The sequence below is a fragment of the Halyomorpha halys genome, unplaced genomic scaffold (genome assembly GCF_000696795.3).
Source record: "Halyomorpha halys isolate HHAL.00 unplaced genomic scaffold, Hhal_1.1 Scaffold131.1, whole genome shotgun sequence".
NCBI lineage: Eukaryota > Metazoa > Arthropoda > Insecta > Hemiptera > Pentatomidae > Halyomorpha > Halyomorpha halys.
The window spans coordinates 648,518-661,496 of record NW_027116732.1 but is presented as its reverse complement, the minus strand read 5'-3'; the positions used below and the strand labels follow the sequence as shown (position 1 = coordinate 661,496).

The 12,979-nt window shown below is 29.2% G+C and overlaps 1 protein-coding gene across 1 annotated transcript; it reads right to left on the bottom strand.

Annotated features, from left to right (window-relative positions):
- Positions 1 to 3,401: 3,401 nt before the first annotated feature.
- Positions 3,402 to 8,542, bottom strand: amrt (amaretto). Its single transcript, XM_014416665.3, has 4 exons — positions 8,321 to 8,542; positions 6,499 to 6,586; positions 6,308 to 6,423; positions 3,402 to 3,848 (listed from the first exon to the last, which is right to left on the bottom strand). Exons 1-4 carry the CDS (start codon positions 8,470 to 8,472, stop codon positions 3,635 to 3,637), a joined length of 570 nt encoding a protein of 189 aa, XP_014272151.1. The 5' UTR covers positions 8,473 to 8,542; the 3' UTR covers positions 3,402 to 3,634.
- Positions 8,543 to 12,979: the final 4,437 nt, after the last annotated feature.

The window sequence follows — 12,979 nt, the reverse complement described above, 5'->3', positions numbered from 1 at the left end:
GCTGGTGGTGTTCTTTTTCCTTAAATTATATTTAGTAGTAATAAGTGACCTATTTGTTTAGCATTGGCATTCCAATTCTCTTGGTGACTTAAGAGAATATTTTAACAATCCTCCAAATCTCGACACCACCTATAAATAAAAAGTTTGCTGATAGACGGTGCAATTTGTCCCTAGAGAAACTTTCTATGACGAGGAACCCGAGCAATATGAATATATCAAGGTTGTTACAAAGTATTCATGGCTTTCTAGTAAAACACATTAGGTTAAAATTTTCTCGTTTCGAGTTAAAATGTTAAAAAGATTAAACTTCAAAGAATTTTTTAATATTATAAAGATCTGCTTATAAAAAGTAAAATTACTAGTTTCATAACATTAAAAAAATAATAATAAAATACCTCCAAACTTCAATTAAGTGTATTTCACTTGTAAACTAATGATATTAACCACCATAATTGTAAAGTCATTAAATTTATCAGTATTTATGTGGAATAGTTAAAGGGAAGGGAGTGGGGTAAGCAAAAATACACAAATAAACTAAACTTATTCCATTGTGCCAATGTTTCGACCTGAATTTCAATCCTTTAAAAAATAATATTATTTTTCAGTCTTAATAAAGAATTGAGATTCAGGTTGCCACAAATAAATAAGTTTAGTTTATTTGTGTATTCTTGCTGACCACACCCTCGACCATCACCTTGTCATTAATCTATAGTCAACTATTAACACCTTACTAAGAATAATTTTTACTCTTTCTTGTTAATAGAAAAATAATATCGAAAGATAGTTCTGAGTCCAAAGCACTCGGTATGAGGCAGCACGACACTGTGAACTTCCCTTTTCAGTGCTGGAATGTCACAAACTGATTGACTATGGCTTGCCTCTCCTGATCGATTATGGTTTAGCCTCATGAAAAGGGTACCACAGGATCGTCCTTTCATTATCAAAAGGAGGAAGACCACCTCAGAGGTGGCTTGATGACATAGAGGCAGACCTACACTGGTCAAGGATAAGGAGATGGAAGAGGCATGGCAGCTGATAGAAACGAGTGGTCAAGTATAATCTAGTAGGCCAAAGCCCTGCAATGGCAATAGCATATAAATAAATCAAAACATATTGTGAATGTCATCCCAAAATATAAACAAATCTAAAAAATAAAAATGAAAGGAAGATATCTCACACTAACCTAATTTCAGTTACATGAATGATAAAAGTAAAAATCATTTTATTCTGGGACAAAATCTTTCCTTAGAACAATATTGCTGAGAGAGTGTGTACATTTGTATATTTATTAAAGGGAACTTAACAATTATATATTTAAAATAATTATTATTAACTTAAATGGATGTTATATATAAAGTATAGTAGTTTAATATATAAGAAGATGGTCAGGGTTGCGGTCAAAAGCGAAACAAAAATAGTTGTTAACTATTTTTGTTTCGCTTTTGACTGCAACCCTGACCATCTTCTTATATATCAACTTTTACGGTCAACTATATATACATATATAGTAGTTTAATTATTAAGAGTTATGACATAATTAATGTGAAGTAAACTAAAGTAGAAGATCTGTGAATAAAAACAAGTTAACAATTCCAGAAAGAGGTAGTTTATTAATGAATAAAATGGTGATGGAAGCAGTTCTGTTTTTTATTCTTTGAAGATAAGGATGAAAAGTCCGATTTTTTTCAACTGAAAATGTGGCTTGTCATTTTCTTGCTCCTGGCCATTCAGTTGTACACTACTGTATAGATATTGTCACTGACAAATCTATATACAACTGTGGAATCCAACCAGGTTCTTGATATTTATATATATTTTTATCGTAAAATAAATTTATGGAATCTTGATTTTTCATTATTTGAAAGAAAAACATTTTTTTTTATAAACTACATCTCAGATTAGACATAAATATCTGTTAGCGCCCAAATTAAAGCTAGTTTAATGTGCTATAAAGTAGTTTAAAATAATTATCTTTGTAAGTAGTTTTCATTATATTTGTCAAAATAAATTCACAAAATGTCGATTTTCTTAAATGAAAAACTGTATCTCACAAACTATTTTATGTGCAGATGTCTATTAGCACTCAAATTAGGCCTAGTTAAATTCATCATAAATAATATTGAATTTTGAAAATTGTGTCTCAGGAATTATTGAATGAAAAAGCCGTATTAAGGCTCAAAATATAGCAATTTTCTATATTCAAATTAAAATAGGAGCTACTAATGTTTTCATCTTTTAGGTATCTTTAAAGATTATAAATTCAGAGTATTGAATGAAAAATTAGCACACGTTTTAAAATTCAATTGGTCAAAAGTTTTTATTGTGGTGGTTCAAGATGGTAGTAAGTTCATCTTCATCTATATTACTAGAAATCAACAATTTGTGAATTGATTTTGGCAAATATGAAAACTACTAAAGAACATCATGAAAGCAATATTAATGAATCATTTGAGCGAGATAAGTGGTTTTTTAAATTAACAGTTGCCCTGGTGAGCTTTGGAATGGCTGACGTCAACATAACTCAGCCTATTATATGGAACAAGTCGGCGCTTACTGGGATTATTCTTTGAGTAGACTTTGCTGAATATGGTACCAACCCTCCAAGCACTTTCTGCTATTGAGTGATATTTTTTCCAGGCTCAGAACCAGAGATATAGTGTATTTCTCATTACGGCCTTACAATGGCCCTTAAGTGATGGAATGAACTTTGAAAACCTTTGACATTTGGACAAAAAATGTGTGTCACTGATAATTCTTACCTGAATGATTACCTTATTGTTCAAAATGGCAATTATTGCCCTGTTAACCAGCATATACTCTTAAGTCATCGATTACTAACAAGCTTGCATAGGTAATGTACAGCAGTAGACATGTGCGATTTCCTTCATCAATAAGTGACTTACATGTTTCAAAGGGGATGATCTGGCAGCCTTTGCTGGTAAACACTGGAGTTACATCTCTTTATTTGGTTGTTATATAAAAGAAATATGTCCAGGCTTCACTTGCTGATAAAAAAAGTTTTTAAGTGTATTATTATTAATATAAGTGTATTCCTACAAAACAAAAAGTATAAAATGAGGCTGATTATCGGTACCCTTCACTTTGTATGTGCTGTTGTAAGTAAATTTATAAATACTTGACCATATAATTTCAAATTATGAAGAAGATGGTCAGGCTTGAGTTCAAAAGAGAACAAAATAGTTAACAAATATTTATGTTATTTTTTGACGGCAACCCTGACCATCTTCATAAATTTATTCTAAGTTATATACTTTTCTTTCTTAAAATTGTAATTGATTTTTCCCTTTTGTTGTTAACGATACATGAGGAATGTTATAATTAGAGTTTGAGATTATTAGGTAAATGGATATCTTTAATCACCAAGGATAATAAATCTCAAATTCATAATTCAACCAATGTATTCATAAAAAAATGTATTAATTTACAAATATCTAATTTGATATGTTATTTACAATAAATTATATACAGTATATACATTGACAATATTATATTGAAAATTAAGATATTTGTTCGTTATTTTGAAGCTTTTAATATTTTATTTATTTAAATAGATTTAATATTGTGAGCTGGTGGTGTTCTCCTTCCTTACATTAGATAATGAGTGACCTATTTGTCAAGCGTAGGCATTCCAATTGCTGCCGTCTTCGGGTAATAAGCCGTTGGTCACTAAGAGAATTATATCCACGATCCACCAAATCCCAACACCGCCGAGTGTGAGTAGTTTACCAACAGCCGTACCAGTCTGCCCCAAGCAAAACCTGTCCATGCCAAGGAAACCAAGCAATATGGAATACATCAAGGTTGTAACGAAATAGTAACCACCATATCTGTAAAATTAAGCAAAGCCATTACATTCCTATCTGTATTTATGAGAAATAATTTTAAATTTATAGGGGTTATAATAAAATAATAGGCAATTTTCAGAATACAATTAAAAGAAAAAAATGTTCTTAAATTTCTAAATGACCTAGGAAAGGATACTCTACATGTTTGCCAAATATAGGCAATTTTTTTTTTTCGGCTAAGGCTCCCATTGGAGTCCTATATTGCCTAACCATGGTTGGGAGTCAAAGTTCTTCATTTTGTGGGACCGCCACTCAATGAAAAAAGTCGATGTCCCAGGACGGATTCGAACCCGCATCGCCAATAGGCATCAAATTAGTAAAACTTGTGTCTTAATCACTGAGCTACAGGCAGCCCATAGGCAAAATTAGTTCATGTGAAAGCGTGTAGATAGGTTATTTGGATTGGCTAGTACAAGTATGCTTAAATTTATAGCCGATCAGCATTGGTTTATGGGAAAAAATCAAAGCACACTCGTGCTGCATCTACATATTAGTGCTGAATGCGTTTTAAGATGGTATATTTTACAATTTACGATTCGGTGTAAATACTTTCTTTTAAATCTTGTCAATAAAATTTAGCAGTTTATTTTTTATTTAACACGTCACAAATATAAGTTTATAAAAATATTATATGTTTGGGTAATTAAATTAATAAGTATTTCATAAAATACTACTATTTCTCCGAATTGTTATCATCTACCACCTAATTTACTGATATTTGTGTTCTTTTCTTTTCAATTCATCTCTCTTTATTTTGTTCCTTTTAATAATTAAAATAGTTACATGAAATAGCCGACTGAAGTCAAAAGAACAAAACAAATGTGTGGAGACCAACGTTTGTTGCCTCCTATATTTACCGAGCAAATTTGTACAAGTCTTGGATTTGTGGCAAGTGACAAATGCATAGAACCAACATAAGGTTAGCTATAACAACTTCATCTAAGCAAAATTTGAACACAAAATCAAAATTAAGCTAAATCTAATAAAGTTTTAACTTGAAATTTTTGTACCCCTTTCTGCAACATAAAAGTTGCCATAAAGAGAAAAGACAATGGTAAAATGAACTTTAGGAAATCCTTTAATACTGAATTACAATTTGATTTTAAATTTTAAGAACTCATTTATAAGGATAACAAAAATTAATCCAATACACATTTTTTGAGGTTAAAAACTTTTAAATTTTAAATTAACATATTGTAGCACAACGTTTCGGGACCACTGTTCCATATTCATGTACTTTAAAAACCTACAAACAATAATAATCCACCATCATAACAATCATTTATATGTATTATAATTCATACAATTATATTCACCTCATAACCAGTCAAAATTTTTAATTTCATAAATGAAATTATGTCATATCTACATTGCTTTACACTGTTTTATCATTACTTATTGGTACATTCGCCCCCTCTCTTTAGCACATCATTTATGTTTCTTGCTACTTCTTTAGACCTTATTTCATGTCCAGTGTGCTGTTTGGTCACCTCCCTATTTATATATCCTGCTTTATATTTAAAATTAAACTAAGTGATTTTTTTTCTAAATCTGTTTATTTCTTCTGATTTTTATGTTTATATTTTCAATCTATTTATACAGTCGACGTAATGTGTATTTAAGTGTTTAGTGTCAGTTTTGTAGTTTACTGTGTTTTGTTATATGTATGGCTTCCAGAAATCTTCTGTTTTTTTTGTTGTTGAATTCAACTTTGAAAACCCTAAAATAATAGATACAGCACAGAACACAATTATAATACATATAGATCACGATTGTTATTATGGTGGATTATTGTTGTTAGTAGGTTTTTAAAGTACATGAATATGGGACAGTGGTCGCAAATTAATTATAATATTAACAAAATTATATTAACTATGTTAAGTCATAACAATGGTAATTAAAAATTTACTGAACTGTTATTTTCCCTTTCTGTCTTAGATTTTTTAAAGAAATAAGAGTAAAAACGTGGGGACCAACGTGATGTTTAGAACTTAGAGGATGCCACATTTCAGAATCCCAGAAGTCAATTTTGTTCATTTGCTAAGGGGTTTTATTATTATACAACAATGATTTTTTTTCTGATATATATTAAGAAATATCCAGCTCTAACATGATAAAAAATAATTTTGATAACCTTTTAATTCAGAACTGGATAAACTAAAAGTGTTTCTACTGAGAGATATACAAAAATAAAGATGTATTTGATTGTAAAAAGACTGTCCTAGGGTAGCCATGGCAATGAGGATTGAAGTGGCTAGTGTAATAGAGGTAAGACATTGTAATATAATTAGTTTATTATATCTGTCAGAAAGAAATGTTCTGCGAGATCCTATTATAACCAATGTGAATGAATAATAACCTTTAAAAAACAGTTCATTCAAGAGAGACTTGAAAACTGCCCATTGTATGAGAATCACCCATAAGCAATAATATGATCTTACTTGATGCAAGGAAAGCCGTCTCGATAGAAAGTTCTCGGTCCAAAGCACTCAATATGAGGCAGCACGACACACTGAACTTTAGCTCTTTCAACATCTTCATAACGATAATTACCAAACTGAAACAAATATTAACATATAACTAACCGATAAAACAAAACAGAGTTAAAACAGATTCTTAATTTAGTTCTTACTTTTACACATCCATAACCTGCTTCTTCTTTTGCAGTTTTGTTTCCTTTGTGATCAACAGGAGAATCGCAATCTAAGAAATCAATCGGCCTGAAATTAAAATCACATAATGAAATTAAAGTATTTTCTTTCTAATATATATTTTTTTTTATAAAAAATTTAAAGTTGTGATGTGGATGCTGACCTGAAATATGAAAATACTAAAAACTAGAAATGAAACTGAGATATTGTTTTTAATTTAACTAATTTCCACTGAAATGTCACTACATGAATGATGTTATAAAGCAAATGAAAAAAAAAAAAAAATATATTTGGGAACAAAAGTTTCTCTAAGAATACAAGCATTGCTTAGAGTGTGTACATAATTGATAACATGAATCCAGTAGTTTGATTGTCAAGCAAGTCATGAAATAATTAGTGATTGAAGCTAATAGAAAAAATCATACGATTGTATTTGATTAAGAACTTTATTATTTAAATAAAATAAATTGTATCTGTTTACGTCTCAAATATCACTCTTTATTAATAGTTAAAATGTCTAACGTTTCAGCCAATCTGGCTATTCTCGAGGAAAACCTTAATTATAAATTCACACCTTACATCCAACAACTAAAATTTGTTTCAGGCTATTTGCACAGGTCTAATAATTTTAGTCAAATTAACCTATTTTGCCACTTTCTAATTTAGTTTAAAAACTTTTAATTACAAATTATCTTACTCTATTATCACTCACTTATAAATAAATTTATTCTTTATCCACAGCCTCCATGAATGAAATAACATTTTATGTTACAATTTACACAGAACAGGAGAAACAATGTCTGACTCTTGCGTTGCTTTGATAATGGTACGCATTATGTTACGTACAATGTTATTCCAATATTTTCTGCAATATTATTGTTGAATAATAAAAAAATAAAATTGTTTAAGTAAGAGGTGGACAGTCCACGGTCCGCTTTGTACATTTTTTCAGCCTGTGAGATTGATCACACTTTTACAATATATATTTATTTTATGATGGCCAAAGTAGGTGAAAACCAATATATTATTGGGTTACCATATATTCAAAAATTAACTGTTGAAACTATGAGAAAAAATTAACTTTGATTTTATAATAATTTTCTTGCAAATATATATGATGGATATTGTCTGTTTTATTTATGAGTTTAAAGTAAGAACTTAATTAATTAATGTAAGAGGTAAATAATTATAACTCTTTATGCTTTAATCTTTAACTCCAAAACATATTTTATAGTGGGTCTGAATGTAATTTAGAGCTAGATCATTTGGATTGGCTACTCCTGTTTTAAGTAATAGTTCAATTTATGTGATCAAATAAAAAAAATTGTAGCATACATCATCATTCCAGCCCTATTCAATTTTGTTTTTCACTTAACTACAAATGAGCTGAATACTTCAAGGTCTCAAAATCTTTTCATTAATTTCTTTTAATATCTTACTTTGGCAAGATAAGGAAAGTAGGAATAATGAATAATGATACTAAATTTAAACCTGAAATCATTGCAAAAATACAATAAATAATAAAAGTGGGTAATTATCTATAATAAGCAATACAACAAGGGTAAATCAATTCCTTTTAGAATAAAAAATCAACTAAAAGCATAATTTAAACAATTTCAATTAGACGTTCCATAAAAGTAAATAAAGGAGAAAACAAAGAGGTTTCATAAATACAATTAGAACTTTAATAATCACTTAATGATAGCTCTTTACAACTTGAATCCCTAAATAGGTTAATTAAAGATTAAAGAAATAATTTCAATCTGTAAATAAATGGTAGAAAAAAAATTAAGTGAAACTTACAGAAAAGAACACATAACTCTGGGGCCATAAGGTAAATACAGTTCTTCTTTATCCCTGGATGATATACTTTTATTTAGATCCGCTTGGGCACATTTAACGTATTGATTAAGGAAAGCAAAGAATACAATAAGATAAATAAACTTAAGTATCATTTATATGAATTTAAATGTGACATTACGAATATAGCCTTGAGGAACCTCCGTTTTGGAAAGTGTATCAGAAGAGATAAGAGCTTAAAAAAGTTTACTGTACAATAGAGAAATGTTTTACGTCATAAGACGCCATACCAATATTATCTATATAAATAAAGATGTAATGTTCGTTTGTTACTTATTTAAGGTTTCCGAAAGTTCTTAACAGATTTACATCCCGTTTTTCCAAAATATTCGGCGGCGTCCTGGGAAGGTTCTTAGCTGTTAAAACTCTGGATTTATTTGGTGGAAAAAAAGTAAACATTGTTGGTGCATAGCTGAGAAATTATAATTTTTTTTTCAATTTTATTATACACCAATCAATTTGTTTCTTTCTCAAAAATAAGAAAAAAATATTTCTAATTTCATTAACCTGGCAGGAGTGTCTTACTTTTTTGTCTCCTAAGAGGTGTTCCGTGATCATATATCTCATGGTAGACGATTTTTCTTTATATAAATGAATGCGATGATGACAAAAATCTTAACGATTTTCAATGCTATTTGAAATTGAAACTGTAAATTCTGTTGTTCTGGTGAGCAAAATGCTCAAATGATTAAATAAATAACATGTCATGTTATGAGTACTGGATGGAGAAACGCTCAATTTCACCGTTGCGAAGAGACCAGAGCAAAACTGAATCGAATTTAAGTGAGGGGGTAAAAGAGGGAGTAACATAAACGAGCCGCAATAACAACATCAAAAGGTTAACGAAGGTAAACAAAAAAGGTGAAATACTAGGAAAAATAGACGTTTGTTTCCCAATATGAGAAAAATGATCAAGGCTGCACCTCTCCCGAATTAAAGGATTTTTATATTCACAAAAAATTATAAAAACCTAAAGAGGCTTCAAGTAAAGTAGAGAAATAACATTTTTTTCAGTAAAAAGCCAATCATATTCGTTTTTAGCGTAGCCTGAAACCTGTAAATTCCATTTATCAAGAAAGTTAAAAATTTTTGAACATGATTAAATTGGAGGATTTTTGTTTCTACCACTGTCCATTGTTCATAATTCCTCAGCGTTTTACCTATAAACCTTTATTACTACAGCCTTTGGAAATCTGAATATTTGATCTTTCATCTTATATTAACACCATTTAGACTTAATACCCTTATAAAGGGGAAATAATTGTAGCAAAGAAAGAAAATCTTTTCAAACATTTTATTTTACATCTCTGATTCTAATTTGTTTAGTTAAGAACTTTGGTTTCGTTCAAACAGGGGCCAAAGCTGGTTTTTGAACGGTGCAATAAATTTCTGCCAAAAAAAAAATCATTTAAATCGGAAAATTAATAACAAAGATATAGCATGTTGATTGTTAAACTTATATTTTCAAAAACTGTGTTTTAGCACTTAGTAGCCAGTGTATAATAAATATGTTTAATTTAACTTAATTGATATCAAACTATCATTTTTGCTCATTCAATTAATACTTAGTACATTCTCAAATCTAGTAATAGCAAAGAGAAATATTGCTGGTTCTGCTAGTATATAATAAAAAGTCCAATCCATTTTTTTCTGAAAAACAAGTGGTAATAATGACTGATTTATTCCTGGAAAAAAATGGAATTGTACACAAAATTAATCCATCTTCATTTTCTTAGACTTTTAGTTACTTGTTCGTCCCTCAAGAGTTATAAATAAATAAAAAGTATACTTAAGCATTATATATTATTCCCAGGCATCTCTAAAAGTCATCAGAGAAAAGTAGTTCTTGATTGAAAATGGAAGAAAGCCGTAAGGTGTGGAGGGACTGTATAGGGCTGAGACAGGCCAAGATTTTAATAACCAAACCCTCTACTTCTAAAACTAAGTGGCTGTTAGGCTTTAACAGAAACAAACTCATATTTTTAATAGGAGTCCTGACAGGTTACTGTAGACTTAAAAGACATCTTAAGATATGTGGAGTAGTTCATGATGAAACCTGCTGCTTATGCGGACAGGCTCCAGAGACTGCCTTACATTACATAGCAGATTGTGGTAGGTATGCGTCATTAAGATACAGGCTGTTAGGATCTGATAGAATTACAGGAAATGAGGCTTCCTCTATAGATTGGGAGTCCCTTTTGAATTTCATTAGAAAGACGAAAAGGTTCGATATAGAGGAATAAGATACATAAAGAGTCATTCCATTGGTTTGTCTTGGGGATTGCAAAAAGGACCAATAGGCCCACTTGTCAGACTTGTTCTCCCCACCATTACCAGTACCAGTAAGCATTATATGATTATTACTATTTCATAAGTATCATTTAGGAATAAAAATGACATAATTACTTTTTTTCTTTGTGGCTAAGTTAGTACAATCACATTTAAGTTCATAAAAATAGAAACAATGACTGAAAATGTATTCAAACAGTTGTATGAAAAATAAAATTGTACTTTTTTACTTTGGGAAACAATAACAAATTTGCAAATTTGAAAATCATATTATATTAAAAAATTTAATGCACTTGTCCATTATACCTATGCATTGTGTAATGCATTATACCTATTGCCCTGATTAAGGGCTGAAATTCTGGCCAAACTTAAATAAGTTTTTCACTTATTGCTGTTCTTCACCGATGGCATCCCCAACCATTTTCTCCTCATAAAATATCCATAGTTAACTGTTGTTACATCATCATGAAAAACTTTAAATGCGTGTTTTCTACTGTTTATGACTTAGTTGACTCAATATTTTTCCTAAGGTGTAATATACCAATATTAATTTTTTTTTTCCATATCTATTAAATGTTTCCCAAGTTTTTCAGCTTATGTTCAAATCTCATTGGACTAAATGATAGAAGAAATAAAAAATGAATTTAGTATAGAAAAAACAAAAGAATAATATAAACCAGCTATTATTTCTTATACAATATTTGTTGGCCTGTTCGATTAAGCAGTATACAAAATTAATTATAGACATGTTTTTTAAAGAATGTTTTTTGATTTATATAAATTTGTATACAAATAATTTATACAGGTATTCATAGTTACACACATAGATTTTAAATTTGGTAAGTTTTAACTTATTTGTGTTCTTCATTGACTGCACCCCCAACCATCTTCCCATATATATGTTATCCATGGTTAACTATTTTCTCATTATCACTCTAAAAATGGTGAAGTTCATAATTTTCATTTTTTTATTTATAATTATCATAATAATAATTTTTAAACTTAAGATTGATGTTATGGGAACCTAGACTAGAAGAATAAAAAGGAGTTGTTTTTATATTAAAAAAAATTAGTTTGAAAACCTATAACATGGCAACATTTACTCATTTAAGAAGTAGCAAAATTGGTAGTTGTATAGTTTTTGTTTAAATTGGCTTAATGAAGGTCTAGTAGACAAGGCCTGATAATCTTTAGTCAAATTCAAGCTTATTTCTAATTAGTTTTAAACTCATCTCTTATTTCTAATGTAATAAAGGGTTGTTATCGTTTGATAAGGCTGATAAATTTAATTTATTTTAATGAACTAAGAGTTATTGTAAATTATTAAATATTATTTAAATTACTGCAAATTATTAAATGAGTTTTAAATCTGTTTTTGAAGTAATTGGTTGTACGCTTAATACTTTTATGCACACTGCAATAATCTATATCAACTATCATATTCCCTTCATTCTGTCCATGTCAGTACTGTATGGTAACAAAGTTCATTTTTTATAGAATTTATAAAATATAAAAAAAATTGCAAAACAACCAATTTTTTTTTATGTAAAGGTTTAAAAAAAGGACATAAAAGTTATTTATTTCAACAAGATTTGAAAATTTTAACATATAGCTGCTTTAACTTTAACTTTTAATTGACCCCATAACAAAGATTTTTTCCTTTATTGTTAAACTTATTTATATTATTTACAACATTACATGTTTTTAGATGCACTTCATAGCTAAAGAACTTATTATTTCAAAGAATTGCTTTTGTTAAAAACAGGAAAAAAAGCATTTATAAAATATGATCGCAAAGATGTAAAATTTGGATTTTATAATGATAATAAACCGGAAAAAACACATAAAAAAATATGAGTATAAGGAAGTCAGCAAAAATAAACAAAACTCATTTGTGCCGATGTTTATTTTCTTCTGCACCTTTCATTATCATTATCTTGAACACAGGTGAAGGAACTTGAAAAACAAATTAAGAGCAGCTGCTCAACTGTGTTGAGTTGCTAATAAACAGCATACCGAACAGTCAGAAAATAGACAATATTAAAAGGGATGAGAGAACATTATTTCTGACAAGTCAAATACATTTACAATACTTTGATTCATAGAGTTGACAATATGCAGCTAGGGTATAATATAAATGATGGTGCAGGATTCCCAGTGAGTCCAGAATCTTTTATTAATATCAATTTACTACTATATACCTAATTTATAGTTATGTATTTTTCGAAGCTTGTTTATTATTATTTCTATAATATTTTGTCTCTGAATTAAGATTGTTATCTTGTTTTGTTTTTTCAGCCTTGATGAAGACCT

Bases quoted from the DNA above. Each gene is read 5' to 3' on its own strand.
- amrt (XM_014416665.3), bottom strand. From the start codon at position 8,472: ATGATACTTAAGTTTATTTATCTTATTGTATTCTTTGCTTTCCTTAAT. The intron at 6,424-6,498 runs GTAAGAACTAAA...TATTTGTTTCAG, and splicing joins CAGGTTATGGATGTGTAAAA to TTTGGTAATTATCGTTATGA. The intron at 3,849-6,307 runs GTAAGATCATAT...TTAATTTTACAG, and splicing joins GACGGCTTTCCTTGCATCAA to ATATGGTGGTTACTATTTCG.